Source organism: Dendrobates tinctorius, unplaced genomic scaffold, assembly GCF_039654945.1.
Source record: "Dendrobates tinctorius isolate UK_male_01 unplaced genomic scaffold, ASM3965494v1 ptg000063l, whole genome shotgun sequence".
Taxonomy (NCBI): domain Eukaryota; kingdom Metazoa; phylum Chordata; class Amphibia; order Anura; family Dendrobatidae; genus Dendrobates; species Dendrobates tinctorius.
In genome coordinates, this window is record NW_027361731.1 from 31177153 (window position 1) to 31194373 (window position 17221).

Genomic DNA, 17221 nt, shown 5'->3' on the forward strand with positions numbered 1-17221 from the left:
TACATGAATACAGCACCGGATACACCATCAGTACATGAATACAGCACCAGAATCACCAATAGTACATGAATACAGCACCGGATCCACCATCGGTACATGAATACAGCACCAGAATCACCAATAGTACATGAATACAGCACCAGAACCACTGTCAGTACATGAATACAGCACCAGAATCACCAATAGTACATGAATATGGCACCAAAACAACCAATAGTACATGCCTACATCACCAGAACCTCCATCAGTACATGAATAAAGCACAAGAACCACCCTCAGTACATGAATACAGCACCGGATCCACCATCGGTACATGAACACAGCACCAGAATCACCAATACTACATGAATACGGCACCGGATCCACCATCGGTACATGCATACAGCACCAGAATCACCAATAGTACATGAATACAGCACCAGAACCACTGTCAGTACATGAATACAGCACCAGAATCACCAATAGTACATGAATATGGCACCAAAACAACCAATAGTACATGCCTACATCACCAGAAACCTCCATCAGTACATGAATAAAGCACAAGAACCACCCTCAGTACATGAATACAGCAGAAGAACCACTTTTAGTACATAAATGCTGCACCAGAACCTCCATCAGTACATGAATTCATTACCAGAACCATCATCAGTACAGGAATATGGTACCAGAAACACCATTAGTTCTCTGACAAGCTGTATTGGCTCCATAATAGATGCAATCATTGTCAGATGAATCCTTTTGACTATAATAGGGTCATATTGGTTTCCATTATGTTATCCATCAAAGAATGGACCAGACAGCTCCATTGTAGTGCAGCTATATAAGTGTCCATGACTATCCTTATGATTGACATGTAAAGTGTAGGAGGTCAGGGATGAATGTCGTTGAGACCCTGGTTTTGAGTAACCTGGCGGGAAACAATGGGTGATTCCTGTAACTAGATCTGATATTGCCCCCCCCCATTATGTTATCCCATTAAAGTATGCCATTCTTTCACTTTTATTGATATTTTTTGGTGAAACGCGTAACAATTCTGGTAGAAGTAGGGTTAAGGGTCCTGTTTCTGCACTCTTTGATCCATTCCTATGCACAAAGAGGAGGGCACCTTTAGCAAGATCTGCCTAAGCCACCAAAACACTAAGTGTTTACTTTGGAGTGTGGCGCTGTGTGATGTGGAGTGTGGCGCTGTGTGCTGAGGGACGTGGTGTGGAGCTGTGTGCTGTGAAGCGTTCTGCTGTGTCCTTTGGTCCTCCTGTGGAGTGTGGCGCTGTGTGGTATGGCGCTAATTCCTGTTGAGCTGTGTGCTGTGGAGCGTGGTGCTATTTCCTGTGGAGTGTGGTGCTGTGTCCTGTGGCGCTATGGTGTGGAGCTGTGTGCTGTGGAGCGTGGCTCTGTGTGTTTCGGAGTGTGGCTCTGTGTGTTGTGGAGTGTGATGCTGTGTCCTGTGGAGCGTGGCTCTATTTCCTGTGGAGCTGTGTGCTGTGGAGCGTGGCGCTGTATGGTGTGGAGCGTGGCACTGTATGGTGTGGAGCATGGCACCATTTCCTGTGGAGTGTGGTACTGTGTCCTGTGGTGCTATGGTGTGGAGCTGTGTGCTGTGGAGCGTGGCTCTGTATGTTGTGGAATGTGGCGCTATTTCCTCTGGAACTGTGTGCTGTGGAGTGTGACGCAGTATGGTGCGGAGCGTGGCGCTGTATGGTGTGGAGCGTGGCATCATTTCCTGTGGAGTGTGGTGCTATGTCCTGTGGCGCTATGGTGTGGAGCTGTGTGCTGTGGAACGTGGCTCTGTATGTTGTGGAGTGTGGAGCTATTTGCTGTGGCACTGTATGGTGTGGAGAGTGGCGCTGTATGGTGTAGAACGTGGCACTGTATGGTGTGGAGCGTGGCACCATTTCCTGTGGAGTGTGGTGCTGTGTCCTGTGGCACTATGGTGTGGAGCTGTGTGCTGCGGAGCGTGACTCTGTATGTTGTGGAGTGTGGAGCTATTTCCTGTGGCACTGTATGGTGTGGAGAGTGGCGCTGTATGGTGTAGAACGTGGCACTGTATGGTATGGAGCGTGGCACCAATTCCTGTGGAGTGTGGTGCTGTGTCCTGTGGCGCTATGGTGTGGAGCTGTGTGCTGTGGAGCATGGCTCTGTATGGTGTGGAGCGTGGCAATGTATGGTGTGGAGCGTGGCAATGTATGGTGTGGAGCGTGGCAATGTATGGTGTGGAGCGTGGCAATGTATGGTGTGGAGCGTGGCGCTGCATGGTGTGGAGCGTGGCGCTGCATGGTGTGGAGCGTGGCGCTGCATGGTGTGGAGCGTGGCGCTGCATTGTGTGGAGCGTGGCGCTGCATTGTGTGGAGCGTGGCAATGTATGGTGTGGAGCGTGGCAATGTATGGTGTGGAGCGTGGCACTGCATTGTGTGGAGCGTGGCTCTGTATGGTGTGGAGCGTGGTTCTGTATGGTGTGGAGCGTGGCTCTGTATGGTGTGGAGCGTGGCAATGTATGGTGTGGAGCGTGGCGCTGCATTGTGTGGAGCGTGGCGCTGTATGGTGTGGAGCGTGGCTCTGTATGGTGTGGAGCGTGTCGCTGCATTGTGTGAAGCGTGGCTCTGTATGGTGTGGAGCGTGGCTCTCTATGGTGTGGAGCGTGGCAATGTATGGTGTGGAGCGTGGCAATGTATGGTGTGGAGCGTGGTGCTGCATTGTGTGGAGCGTGACTCTGTATGGTGTGGAGCGTGGCTCTGTATGGTGTGGAGCGTGGCAATGTATGGTGTGGAGCGTGGCAATGTATGGTGTGGAGCGTGGCAATGTATGGTGTGGAGAGTGGCAATGTATGGTGTGGTACTGTATAGTGTGGAGCGTGGCGCTGTATGGTGTGGAGCGTGGCACTGTGTGCTGTGGAGCGTGGCGCTGCGTGCTGTGGAGCGTGGAGCTATGTGCTGTGGAGCGTGGCACTGCGTGCTGTGGAGCGTGGCTCTGTGTGCTGTGGAGCGGGGCTGTGTGCTGTGGAGCGTGGCGCTGTATGGTGTGGAGCGTGGCGTTGTGTGCTGTGGAGCGTGGCTCTGTATGGTGTGGAGCGTGGTGCTGTATGGTGTGGAGCGTGGCGCTGTGTGCTGTGGAGCGTGGCGCTGTATGGTGTGGAGCGTGGCGCTGTGTGCTGTGGAGCGTGGCGCTGTGTGCTGTGGAGCGTGGCGCTGTATGGTGTGGAGCGTGGCGCTGCATGGTGTGGAGCGTGATGCTGTGTGCTGTAGAGCGTGATGCTGCTTGCTGTAGAGGGTGGCGCTGCGTGCTGTGGAGCGTGGCGCTGCATGGTGTGGAGCGTGGCGCTGTATGGTGTGGAGCGTGGCGCTGCATGGTGTGGAGCGTGGCGCTGCATGGTGTGGAGCGTGGCGCTGTATGGTGTGGAGCGTGGCGCTGTATGGTGTGGAGCGTGGCGCTGTATGGTGTGGAGCGTGGCTCTGTATGGTGTGGAGCGTGGCTCTGTATGGTGTGGAGCGTGGCTCTGTATGGTGTGGAGCGTGGCTCTGTATGGTGTGGAGCGTGGCTCTGTATGGTGTGGAGCGTGGCTCTGTATGGTGTGGAGCGTGGCTCTGTATGGTGTGGAGAGTGGCAATGTATGGTGTGGTACTGTATAGTGTGGAGCGTGGCGCTGTATGGTGTGGAGCGTGGCACTGTGTGCTGTGGAGCGTGGCGCTGTGTGCTGTGGCGCTGTGGAGCGTGGCTCTGTGTGCTGTGGAGCGTGGCACTGCGTGCTGTGGAGTGTGGCTCTGTGTGCTGTGGAGCGGGGCTGTGTGCTGTGGAGCGTGGCGCTGTATGGTGTGGAGCGTGGCGTTGTGTGCTGTGGAGCGTGGCTCTGTATGGTGTGGAGCGTGGTGCTGTATGGTGTGGAGCGTGGCGCTGTGTGCTGTCGAGCGTGGCGCTGTATGGTGTGGAGCGTGGCGCTGTGTGCTGTGGAGCGTGGCGCTGTATGGTGTGGAGCGTGGCGCTGCATGCTGTAGAGCGTGATGCTGTGTGCTGTAGAGCGTGATGCTGCTTGCTGTAGAGGGTGGTGCTGCGTGCTGTGGAGCGTGGCGCTGCATTGTGTGGAGCGTGGCGCTGTATGGTGTGGAGCGTGGCTCTGCATGGTGTGGAGCGTGGCGCTGTATGGTGTGGAGCGTGGCAATGTATGGTGTGGAGCGTGGCGCTGCATGGTGTGGAGCGTGGCGCTGCATGGTGTGGAGCGTGGCGCTGCATGGTGTGGAGCGTGGCGCTGCATGGTGTGGAGCGTGGCAATGTATGGTGTGGAGCGTGGCGCTGCATTGTGTGGAGCGTGGCTCTGTATGGTGTGGAGCGTGGCTCTGTATGGTGTGGAGCGTGGCTCTGTATGGTGTGGAGCGTGGCTCTGTATGGTGTGGAGCGTGGCGCTGTATGGTGTGGAGCGTGGCGCTGTATGGTGTGGAGCGTGGCGCTGTATGGTGTGGAGCGTGGCGCTGCATTGTGTGGAGCGTGGCTCTGTATGGTGTGGAGCGTGGCTCTGTATGGTGTGGAGCGTGGCAATGTGTGGTGTGGAGCGTGGTGCTGCATTGTGTGGAGCGTGACTCTGTATGGTGTGGAGCGTGGCTCTGTATGGTGTGGAGCGTGGCAATGTATGGTGTGGAGCGTGGCGCTGCATTGTGTGGAGCGTGGCGCTGCATTGTGTGGAGCGTGGCGCTGCATTGTGTGGAGCGTGGCTCTGTATGGTGTGGAGCGTGGCGCTGCATTGTGTGGAGCGTGGCTCTGTATGGTGTGGAGCGTGGCAATGTATGGTGTGGAGCGTGGTGCTGCATTGTGTGGAGCGTGACTCTGTATGGTGTGGAGCGTGACTCTGTATGGTGTGGAGCGTGACTCTGTATGGTGTGGAGCGTGGCTCTGTATGGTGTGGAGCGTGGCAATGTATGGTGTGGAGCGTGGCAATGTATGGTGTGGAGCGTGGCACTGTTTGCTGTGGTACTGTATAGTGTGGAGCGTGGCGCTGTATGGTGTGGAGCGTGGCACTGTGTGCTGTGGAGCGTGGCGCTGCGTGCTGTGGCGCTGTGGAGCGTGGCTCTGTGTGCTGTGGAGCGTGGCACTGCGTGCTGTGGAGCGTGGCACTGTGTGCTGTGGAGCGTGGCACTGTGTGCTGTGGAGCGTGGCACTGTGTGCTGTGGAGCGTGGCACTGTATGGTGTGGAGCGTGTGTTGTGTGCTGTGGAGCGTGGCTCTGTATGGTGTGGAGCGTGGCGCTGTGTGCTGTGGAGCGTGGCGCTGTATGGTGTGGAGCGTGGCGCTGTGTGCTGTGAAGCGTGGCACTGTATGGTGTGGAGCGTGGCGTTGTGTGCTGTGGAGCGTGGCTCTGTATGGTGTGGAGCGTGGCGCTGTCTGGTGTGGAGCGTGGCGCTGTCTGGTGTGGAGCGTGGCGCTGTCTGGTGTGGAGCGTGGCGCTGTCTGGTGTGGAGCGTGGCGCTGTATGGTGTGGAGCGTGATGCTGTGTGCTGTAGAGCGTGATGCTGCTTGCTGTAGAGGGTGGTGCTGCGGAGCGTGGCGCTGCATGGTGTGGAGCTTGGCGCTGCATGGTGTGGAGCGTGGCGCTGTATGGTGTGGAGTGTGGCGCTGTATGGTGTGGAGCGTGGCGCTGCGTGCTGTGGAGCGTGGCGCTGTGGAGCGTGGCGCTGTGGAGCGTGGCGCTGCGTGCCGTGGAGCGTGGCGCTGTGTGGTGTGGAGCGTGGCGCTGTGTGGTGTGGAGCGTGGCGCTGTGTGGTGTGGAGCGTGGCGCTGCGTGGTGTGGAGCGTGGCGCTGCGTGCTGTGGAGCGTGGCGCTGTGGAGCTGCGTGCTGTGGAGCGTGGCGCTGTGTGCTGTGGAGCGTGGCGCTGCGTGCTGTGGAGCGTGGCGCTGCGTGCTGTGGAGCGTGGCGCTGTGTGCTGTGGAGCGTGGCGCTGTGTGCTGTGGAGCGTGGCGCTGCGTGCTGTGGCGCTGTGTGGTGTGGAGCGTGGCGCTGTGTGGTGTGGAGCGTGGCGCTGTGTGGTGTGGAGCGTGGCGCAGCGTGCTGTGGAGCGTGGCGCAGCGTGCTGTGGAGCGTGGCGCAGCGTGCTGTGGAGCGTGGCGCAGCGTGCTGTGGAGCGTGGCGCTGCGTGCTGTGGAGCGTGGCGCTGTGTGGTGTGGAGCGTGGCGCTGCGTGGTGTGGAGCGTGGCGCTGCGTGCTGTGGAGCGTGGCGCTGTGGAGCGTGGCGCTGTGTGCTGTGGAGCGTGGCGCTGTGGAGCGTGGCGCTGTGTGGTGTGGAGCGTGGCGCTGTGTGGTGTGGAGCGTGGCGCTGCGTGCTGTGGAGCGTGGCGCAGTGTGGTGTGGAGCGTGGCGCAGTGTGGTGTGGAGCGTGGCGCTGTGTGCTGTGGAGCGTGGCGCTGCGTGCTGTGGAGCGTTGCGCTGTGGAGCGTGGCACTGCGTGCTGTGTAGCGTGGCGCTGCGTGCTGTGTAGCGTGGCGCTGCGTGCTGTGGAGCGTGGCGCTGCGTGCTGTGGAGCGTGGCGCTGCGTGCTGTGGAGCGTGGCGCTGTGTGCTGTGGAGCGTGGCAATGTTTGGTGTGGAGCGTGGAGCTGTGTGGTGTGGAGCGTGGAGCTGTGTGGTGTGGAGCGTGGCAATGTATGGTGTGGAGCGTGGCGCTGCGTGCTGTGGAGCGTGGCGCTGCGTGCTGTGGAGCGTGGCGCTGCGTGCTGTGGAGCGTGGCGCTGCGTGCTGTGGAGCGTGGCGCTGCGTGCTGTGGAGCGTGGCGCTGTGGAGGGTGGCGCTGTGTGCTGTGGAGCGTGGCGCTGTGTGGTGTGGAGCGTGGCGCTGTGTGGTGTGGAGCGTGGCGCTGCGTGGTGTGGAGCGTGGCGCTGCGTGGTGTGGAGCGTGGCGCTGCGTGCTGTGGAGCGTGGCGCTGCGTGCTGTGGAGCGTGGCGCTGTGTGGTGTGGAGCGTGGCGCTGTGTGCTGTGGAGTGTGGCGCTGTGGAGTGTGGCGCTGTGGAGTGTGGAGCGTGGCGCTGTGTGGTGTGGAGCGTGGCGCTGTGTGGTGTGGAGCGTGGCGCTGTGTGCTGTGGAGGGTGGCGCTGTGTGCTGTGGAGCGTGGCGCTGTGTGCTGTGGAGCGTGGCGCTGTGTGCTGTGGAGCGTGGCGCTGCGTGCTGTGGAGCGTGGCGCTGCGTGCTGTGGAGCGTAGCGCTGCGTGCTGTGGAGCGTGGCGCTGCGTGGTGTGGAGCGTGGCGCTGCGTGGTGTGGAGCGTGGCGCTGCGTGGTTAGGAGCGTGGCGCTGCGTGCTGTGGAGCGTGGCGCTGCGTGCTGTGGAGCGTGGCGCTGTGTGCTGTGGAGCGTGGCGCTGTGTGCTGTGGAGCGTGGCGCTGTGGAGCGTGGCGCTGCGTGCTGTGGAGCGTGGCGCTGTGTGGTGTGGAGCGTGGCGCTGTGTGGTGTGGAGCGTGGCGCTGTGTGGTGTGGAGCGTGGCGCTGTGTGCTGTGGAGCGTGGCGCTGTGTGTTGTGGAGCGTGGCGCTGTGTGGTGTGGAGCGTGGCGCTGTGTGGTGTGGAGCGTGGCAATGTATGGTGTGGAGCGTGGCGCTGTGTGGTGTGGAGCGTGGCGCTGTGTGCTGTGGAGCGTGGCGCTGTGTGGTGTGGAGCGAGGCGCTGTGGAGCGTGGCGCTGTGTGGTGTGGAGCGTGGCGCTGTGTGGTGTGGAGCGAGGCGCTGTGGAGCGTGGCGCTGTGTGGTGTGGAGCGTGGCGCTGTGTGTTGTGGAGCGTGGCGCTGTGTGTTGTGGAGCGTGGCGCTGTGTGTTGTGGAGCGTGGCGCTGTGTGGTGTGGAGCGTGGCAATGTATGGTGTGGAGCGTGGCGCTGTGTGGTGTGGAGCGTGGCGCTGTGTGCTGTGGAGCGTGGCGCTGTGTGCTGTGGAGCGAGGCGCTGTGGAGCGTGGCGCTGTGTGGTGTGGAGCGTGGCGCTGTGTGGTGTGGAGCGAGGCGCTGTGGAGCGTGGCGCTGTGTGGTGTGGAGCGTGGCGCTGTGTGCTGTGGAGTGTGGCGCTGTGTGGTGTGGAGCGTGGCGCTGTGTGGTGTGGAGCGTGGCGCTGTGTGGTGTGGAGCGTGGCGCTGTGTGGTGTGGAGCGTGGCGCTGTGTGTTGTGGAGCGTGGCGCTGTGTGGTGTGGAGCGTGGCGCTGTGTGGTGTGGAGCGTGGCGCTGTGTGGTGTGGAGCGTGGCGCTGTGTGGTGTGGAGCGTGGCGCTGTGTGCTGTGGAGCGTGGCGCTGTGTGGTGTGGAGCGAGGCGCTGTGGAGCGTGGCGCTGTGTGGTGTGGAGCGTGGCGCTGTGTGGTGTGGAGCGTGGCGCTGTGGAGCGTGGCGCTGTGTGGTGTGGAGCGTGGCGCTGTGTGCTGTGGAGTGTGGCGCTGTGTGGTGTGGAGTGTGGCACTGTGTGCTGTGGAGCGTGGCGCTGTGTGGTGTGGAGCGTGGCGCTGTGTGGTGTGGAGCGTGGCGCTGTGTGTTGTGGAGCGTGGCGCTGTGTGTTGTGGAGCGTGGCGCTGTGTGTTGTGGAGCGTGGCGCTGTGTGGTGTGGAGCGTGGCAATGTATGGTGTGGAGCGTGGCGCTGTGTGGTGTGGAGCGTGGCGCTGTGTGCTGTGGAGCGTGGCGCTGTGTGGTGTGGAGCGAGGCGCTGTGGAGCGTGGCGCTGTGTGGTGTGGAGCGTGGCGCTGTGTGGTGTGGAGCGTGGCGCTGTGGAGCGTGGCGCTGTGTGGTGTGGAGCGTGGCGCTGTGTGCTGTGGAGTGTGGCGCTGTGTGGTGTGGAGTGTGGCACTGTGTGCTGTGGAGCGTGGCGCTGTGTGGTGTGGAGCGTGGCGCTGTGTGGTGTGGAGCGTGGCGCTGTGTGCTGTGGAGCGTGGCGCTGTGTGGTGTGGAGCGTGGCGCTGTGTGGTGTGGAGCGTGGCGCTGTGTGGTGTGGAGCGTGGCAATGTATGGTGTGGAGCGTGGCGCTGTGTGGTGTGGAGCGTGGCGCTGTGTGCTGTGGAGCGTGGCGCTGTGTGGTGTGGAGCGAGGCGCTGTGGAGCGTGGCGCTGTGTGGTGTGGAGCGTGGCGCTGTGTGGTGTGGAGCGAGGCGCTGTGGAGCGTGGCGCTGTGTGGTGTGGAGCGTGGCGCTGTGTGCTGTGGAGTGTGGCGCTGTGTGGTGTGGAGTGTGGCGCTGTGTGGTGTGGAGCGTGGCGCTGTGTGGTGTGGAGCGTGGCGCTGTGTGGTGTGGAGCGTGGCGCTGTGTGGTGTGGAGCGTGGCGCTGTGTGGTGTGGAGCGAGGCGCTGTGGAGCGTGGCGCTGTGTGGTGTGGAGCGTGGCGCTGTGTGGTGTGGAGCGTGGCGCTGTGTGGTGTGGAGTGTGGCACTGTGTGGTGTGGAGCGTGGCGCTGTGTGGTGTGGAGCGTGGCGCTGTGTGGTGTGGAGCGTGGCGCTGTGTGGTGTGGAGTGTGGCACTGTGTGGTGTGGAGCGTGGCGCTGTGTGGTGTGGAGCGTGGCGCTGTGTGGTGTGGAGCGAGGCGCCATTTCCTGTGGAGCACTTACCTGTGCGCCTCACATCTCCTCCGCGCCTCCATTACTATTTGTGCAGAAGTGCTCACACCCCGCGGAGCGCTCCATCGCTGCCCCTCCGTCCCCTGCACACACTCTGGGCTCCGCAGCACTTACCCTCCATGCAGCACACCCTCCACAGCCCGGAGTGGGTGAGCGCCCCCTTGGTCTTCTTGGCTTGGCTTTGGGGGTCTTCCGTGGTCCCGTTGGTCCCGTTACAGATGTGCGCCCTGGAGTACAGCCAGTAGTCCGTCCCGATGGCGATGGTCATAAGGCTGAAGGCTGCGAAAGCCCCCACAGTGGTCAGCAGCATCTGCACCCCACGATCACACCACGCCATGGTGCCTCATACTCCACGCAGGGTGGGAGAGGCTGCAGACAAAGGACCCCGGCAGCCGCGCGAGGCGAAGGGAAGCCGGGCTCCGAATCTTCCACCGGGACCCGCCTCCTGTCGCCCCCACCAATCAGCGAGGGCTATGCAAATTGCCATGTGGGGCTCTGTCTGCCCGAGACCCCCAGGGAGAACAAGAGACGAAAACAAGCCGCCCCCCCAGTGTCTCACCATAGCAGAAGATGCTGGAGAGGACACAGGGCACCCCCCCCAATGTGTAACCCCCAATGTGCTCCCCCGGACGTGTAACCCCCAATGTGCAACCCCCAATGTGCTCCCCCCAGTATGTAACCCCCAATATGCTCCCCGGATGTGTAACCCCCAATGTGTAACCCCCAATGTGCTCCCCCGGACGTGTAACCCCCCAATGTGTAACCCCCAATGTGCACCCCCGGACGTGTAACCCCCAATGTGCTCCCCCCGGATGTGTAAACCCCAATGTGCACCCCCGGACGTGTAACCCCCAATGTGTAACCCCCCAATGTGTAACCCCCAATGTGCACCCCCGGACGTGTAACCCCCAATGTGTAACCCCCCAATGTGTAACCCCCAATGTGCACCCCCGGACGTGTAACCCCCAATGTGCTCCCCCCGGATGTGTAAACCCCAATGTGCACCCCCGGACGTGTAACCCCCAATGTGTAACCCCCCAATGTGTAACCCCCCAATGTGTAACCCCCAATGTGCTCCCCCGGATGTGTAACCCCCAATGTGCTCCCCCGGACGTGTAATCCCCAATGTGTAACCCCCAATGTGCTCCCCCGGATGTGTAACCCCCAATGTGTAACCCCCAATTTTCTCCCCCGGACGTGTAACCCCCAATGTGCTCCCCCGGATGAGTAACCTCCAATGTGCACGCCTGGATGTGTAACCCCCAATGTGCACCCCTGGATGTGTAACCCCCCAATGTGCTCCCCCGGATGTAAACCCCTAAATGTCCTCCCATGGATGTGCACCATCTGACTGTGCATCCCCTGACTGCACTCCACTCCCTCTGTCTGTGCCCCTTGACTGTGCTTCCCTTGACTCTACTCTTCTCCCTCTGACTGAGCCCCCTGACTGTACTCTCTCTGACTATGCTTTCCCTGACTGTACTCCCTCTGACTTTACACCCTCTAACTGTGCACCCTCTGAATGTGTACCCCCTGACTGTGCTACCCCTGACTGTACTCTACTCCCTCTGATTGTACTCCCCTGACTGTTCACCCTCTTACTGTGCTTTCCCCGGCTATACTCCCTCTGACTGTGCACCCCCTTACTGTGTACCCTCTAACTGTGCACTCTCTAACTGTGCACTACCTGACTGTACTCTACTCCCTCTGTGCCCCTTGACTGTGCTTTCCCTAACTGTGCTTCCTCTGACTGTACTCCACTCCAACTGTGCACTCTCTGACTGTGCACCCCCTGAATGTGCTTCTCCTGACTGTACTCCCTCTAACTGTGCCCCCCTGACTGTGCTCCCTCTGACTGTACTTTCTCTGGCTGTACTACCTCAGTGCTGTCAGTGCTATCCTTGACTGTACTCCCTCTAACTATGCACCCTCTGACTGTGCACCCCGACTGTGCTTTCCCTGACTTTACTCCAACTATGCACCCCTTGACTCTGCACCCTTTAACTGTGCACCTCCTTACTGTGCATTCCCTTATTGTACTCTCTCTATTTGTGCACCCCCTGACTGTGCTTCCCCTGACTGTTCACCCTCTGACTGTGCATCATCTGTCTGTACCCCTGCTGACTGTGCTTCCCCTGACTGTACTCTACTCCCTATGACTGTGTACCCTGTAACTGTGCATCCTTTGAAGGTGCACCCTCTGACTGTGCTTTCCCTGACTGTACTCCCTCACACTGTGCACCCTCTGACTGTTATATATTAATGACAGTAAGTGAAATCTGGAAGATTAGGGATTAGTCCATTGCCTCGTCCTCCCTCTTTAACCCATTCATTGCTGGAAAGAATTAGAGAAGTCGCTGATGAGTGAGTATTCAGAGCAAGGAAAGCCCCCACCATTGTCTGCAGGAAAGAGCAAGGAGGATGGGGGTTATACTGATGTCTGGTGGGGGGTTATCCTGCTGTTCGGGAGTCCCTGATGTAGTGTGTGATGTTATGCAGGCAGGAATGGGTTAACTATCTGAGAGTAGGTGAGACCCCCCCCCCCATCACACTGGTTCTGGGCGGAGGACTCCTCTAAATCATGGAGAAGCTGGAATTACTGGGGGCACAATTAGTAGATCAAGCTTTGGTTACTTAATCACTCCCCCTATCATACAGGCACATGAAGCGTTGCACACTTGTAGGACCCCCATTATTCAGTGCGACCACTACTAAGTCATGTCAGGTGGTCTTCTGCTCGTGGCCCTGCCGGCGCTGTACATGAGGGTGACACCAGATGACGCCTGCTCCTCGCTCCAGCAGGCTGACATTTAAGATTTCCTCTGGATTCTATTAAGAAGCAGTTGTTTTAGAGAACGTGACCCTGGGGGGCCGCAGAGGCTCTGATCACTGGGTACACGGACCCTTGAGCAGACACGTCAGTGCAGACCCTTGTCATCATGACTGACGTGTAATAGGACGTGATAGACGGATCCTGCAGACCCCAGTGCACAAAGCTGGTGATCCGCTCAGTTTTAAGGCGCAAGCCCAAGCAGAGCCGCCGATTCCTGGGACCTAGGACCCGTGTTCCTCCACGCCTCACCCAGGGGTCTCCATCACATCACCTGTGATGTCCGAGTCCTGGGACTTACGACCCATGTTCCTCCACTGCTTCCTTGAGGGGTCTCAACCATTCCTGTGATGTCCAAGTCCTGGGACCTAGGACCCATGTTCCTCCACCACCTCACCCAGGGGTCTGCACCACACCTATGATGTCTGAGCCCTTGGACCTACGACCCATGTTCCTCCACTGCCTCCCCCAGTGGTCTCCACCACTCCTGTGAAGTCCGAGTCCTGGGACCTATGACCCATGTTCCTCTACTGCCTCCCCCATGGGGCTCCACCACTCCTGTGAGGTCCGAGTCCTGGGACCTATGACTCGTGTTCCTCCACCGATCTCCTAGGGGTCTCCACCACCCCTGTAATGTCCAAGTCTTGGACCCTATGACCCGTGTTGCTCCATAGCAGCCACCAGGGGTCTACACCACTCCTGTGATGTCCGTGTTCTGAGACTTATGACCTGTGTTCCTCCACAGCCATCACCAGGGGTCTCCACCACTCCTGTGTTGTCTGAGTCCTGGAACTTAGGAAACGTTTTCCTCCACCTCCTCTCCCAGGGGTCTTCACCACACCTGTGTTGTCCGAGTCCTGGGACCTAGGACCCGTGTTCCTCAATAGCCGCCCCCAGGAGTCTCACCACTCCTGTGATGTCCGAGTCCTGGGACCTAGGACCGGTGTTCCTCCACCGCCATCCCCAGGAGTCTCTACCACTCCTTTGATTTCTGAGTCCTGAGACCTACGACCCGTGTTTCTCCACTGCCTCCCTCAGGGGTCTCCACCACTACTGTGAAATCCGAGTCTTGGGACTTACGACCCATGTTCCTCCACTGCCTCCCTGAGGGGTCTCCACCATTCCTGTGATGTCCAAGTCCTGGGACCTAGGACCCATGTTCCTCCACCACTTCACCCAGGGGTCTCCACCACACCTATGATGTCTGAGTCCTTGGACCTATGACCCATGTTCCTCCACTGCCTCCCCCAATGGTCTCCACCACTCCTGTGAAGTCCGAGTCCTGGGACCTATGACCCATGTTCCTCTACTGCCTCCCCCATGGGGCTCCGCCACTCCTGTGAAGGCCGAGTCCTGGGACCTATGACTCGTGTTCCTCCACCGATCCCCCAGGGGTCTCCACCACTCCTGTGATGTCCAAGTCTTGGACCCTATGACCCGTGTTGCTCCATAGCAGCCACCAGGGGTCTACACCACTCCCGTGATGTCCATGATCTGAGACTTATGACCTGTGTTCCAAAACACAAGCGCCACCAGGGGTCTCCACCACTCCTGTGTTGTCCGAGTCCTGGAACTTAGAACCGTTTTCCTCCACCTCCTCTCCCAGGGGTCTTCACCACACCTGTGTTGTCCGAGTCCTGGACCTAGGACCCGTGTTCCTCAATAGCCGCCCCCAGGAGTCTCACCACTCCTGTGATGTCCGAGTCCTGGGACCTATGACCTGGGTTCCTCCATAGCCGGCCACAGGGGTCTCCACCAATCCTGTGATGTCCGAGTCCTAGGACCTAGATCCCGTTTTCCTTCATAGTCATCCCCAGGGGTCTCCACTACTCCTGTGATGTCAGAGTCCTGGGACCGAGGACCCGTGTTCCTAAATAGCCTTCCCCAGGGTTACCCACCACTTTTGTGATGTTTGAGTCCTGGGACCTACGATCCGTGATTCTCCACCGCCGTCCCAAGGAGTCTCCACAACACCTGTGATGTCCGAGTCCTGAGACCTAGGACCTATGTTCCTCCATAGCTGCCCAGGAGTCTCCACCACTCCTGTGATGTCCGAGTCCTGAGACCTACGACCAGTGTTCCTCCATCGCCGTCCTCAGGAGTCTCCACCACTCCTGTGATGTCCAAGTCCTGGAAACTACGACCCATGTTCCTCCACTACCGTCCCCAAGGGTCTCCACCGCTTCTGTGATGTCCGAGTCCTGGGACCTAGGACCCATGTTCCTCCACAGCCGCCCCAGAAGTCACCACTCCTGTGATGTCCGAGTCCTGAGACCTACGACCAGTGTTCCTCCATCGCCGTCCTCAGGAGTCTCCACCACTCCTGGGATGTCCGAGTCCTGGTACCTAGGACCCGTGTTCCTCCACCACCATCCCCAGGAGTCTCTACCACTCCTTTGATTTCTGAGTCCTGAGACCTACGACCCGTGTTCATCCATCGCCGTCCTCAGGAGTCTCCACCACTCCTGTGATGTCTGAGTCCTGGGAGCTAGGACCCGTGTTCCTCCATTGCTATCCCCATTAGTCTCCGCCACTCCTGTGATATCTGAATCCTGGGACCTACGACCTGTGTTCCTACATAGCCGTTCCCAGGGGTCTCCAGCATTCCTGTGATGTCCGAGTCCTGGTACTTAGGACCCGTGTGTAATGGGGTCTCACAAGCTGGAGTACCTCTTTCAGTACCACCCCGTGTTTTCGGAGGACCGCTCTGCGTTGGCTGGAGTCTGAATGACTGACGCTGGCTGGAATTCCTTGGTTACATGGGCGCATATAAAAGATCACTGCTTCTCCACGTATTTCCAGTCTGATAACACTTTACTCATAGGACACAGAATATATCACACAGATACAGAGGGCAGGCCAATAGAAAAACGGCAGGCCAGACATGCAATACAAAAGCCGCAGGTGGCCGGAGCCTGCCGATGTTTACTGTGGGAATTACAAAGGTGGGGGGAGGGCGGACAAAAGGAGAATATCGTGTCCCCTCTGCCCAGGGGCGCAGCCTGTGGGCTGATGCATTAGGGACATGCATCTCACATAGAACCTATTATACATACATATAACTGCACAACATATTCTGGGTGCTGAGTGGTTCTGTAACACGGCTCCCCTTTTCAGCGACGCGATCGGCATACACAGTCTTATCCTCAATGGATCGGTTTGGGGATGACCGAAGTTTATGGGGTTGGTACAAGTTCCATTTGTTGACTTAGTCCATCGGCGTTACCGTTTTGTTTGCCGGGTCTGTGGTGGATGGTGAAGTCCAGAGGTTGTAGGGCTAAACTCCACCGCAGCAATCTGGCGTTGTCTCCGGAGACCCGATTAAGCCAGACTAGGGGATTATGGTCTGTTAGGAGGGAAAACTATCGTCCATACAAATATGGTTGCAACTTCTTGAGTGCCCATACTACTGCCAGGCACTCCTTCTCGATGGGCGCATAGCTTACTTCACGGGGCAGTAGTTTCCGACTCAGGTAAGCTACCGGGTGTTCTTGACCGTCCGGCCCGACTTGGCAAAGTACTGCCCCCAATCCAAACATAGAAGCGTCTGTGTGAAACAGGAAACGTTTAGTTGGATCGGGTGCGGCCAATACAGTGGTATTGGTGAGGGTGTCCTTTAGTTGGCGGAAGGCTTCCTCACACTCTGAGGTCCAGGTTACCTGGCGGGGTTGGTTCTTACGGGTCAAATCAGTGAGGGGCTTGGCTACGCTGCTGTAATTGGGAACGAATTTCCTGTAATACCCCGCTGTCCCTAGAAAAGCCATGACCTGGGTTTTAGTGCGTGGGATGGGCCATTTGGCTATGGCCTCAATCTTGGCTGGTTCTGGTCGCTGTTTTCCACTTCCCACCCAATGCCCTAAATACTGAACCTCTGCTTTGCCCACGTGACACTTGTTTGGGTTCAGGGTGATTCCGGCCTGGTGGATCCTGTCCAATACTGTCTCTAGGTGATTTAGATGCTCTTCCCATGTCGCACTGTAGATGGCGATGTCGTCCAGGTAGGCACAAGCATAGTCCTGGAGACCATCCAGAAGCGGGTCAGCCAGCCTTTGGAAGGTCGCCGGAGCATTCTTCATCCCGAATGGCATAACTCTGAACTGGAATAAGCCGAACGGGGTGACAAATGCCGACTTGGGAATAGCGTCAGGACTAAGGGGAATCTGCCAGTAGCCTTTGCATAGATCGATGGTGGTCAAATACTTTGCCCCCGCCAGCCGGTCTAACAATTCATCCACACGTGGCATGGGGTATGCATCCATCACTGTTCTCTCATTGAGCTTACGATAGTCTACACAAAACCGTGTAGTCCCATCCTTCTTGGGCACTAACACTACGGGGGATGCCCAGGGACTATCTGACTCTTCAATGACCCCTAAACGCAGCATCTCTTGTATCTCTTGTCGCATCCCCTCTCGTACAGACTCAGGGACGCGGAAGGGGTTTTGTCGTAGGGGGGTCTGATCCTGGGTCTCAACCTTGTGTTGTGCCAGGCGAGTGTACCCCGGTCTCTCTGAAAACATCCTCTGTCGCAGTCTCAACAACGCCTCTGCCTGCTGTCTCTCCCGGGGGCCTAGGTCTTCACCCAAGTGTACCTGGTCCCATGTTTTAGACTGAGTCCTTTCCCCTAAGACAACCGGCAAGGGAAGTCTGGCTAAATCCTCTGCTTCAGGTGCACAGATGGCCACTACCTCTTCAGAGCGCTCCCGGTAGGGCTTCAGCATATTCACGTGGAACATGCGGATAACCCTGGGGTCGTCACAATTGGCGACATTATATGTTGTGTCGGCTATTTTCCCCACTACCTGGTAGGGCCCCTGCCATGCAGCTTGAAACTTATTCTGCTTAGT

At 58.6% G+C, this 17221-nt stretch overlaps 1 protein-coding gene across 3 annotated transcripts in view; it reads right to left on the reverse strand.

Moving 5' to 3' along the window:
* The window catches only part of CACNG4 (calcium voltage-gated channel auxiliary subunit gamma 4), a 136159-nt gene that overhangs the window by 41010 nt on the left and 77928 nt on the right, over window positions 1–17221 (reverse strand). Inside the window, exon 1 of one of the 3 annotated variants that reach the window (XM_073579810.1) lies at window positions 9659–10086. The exons of the other annotated variants lie outside the window; for them this stretch is intronic. Coding sequence (XP_073435911.1) covers window positions 9659–9881 — 223 coding nt within the window. The 5' untranslated portion in view covers window positions 9882–10086. Of the gene's footprint in view, window positions 1–9658; window positions 10087–17221 lie in introns of those variants that run through there. 3 annotated transcript variants of the gene reach the window in all.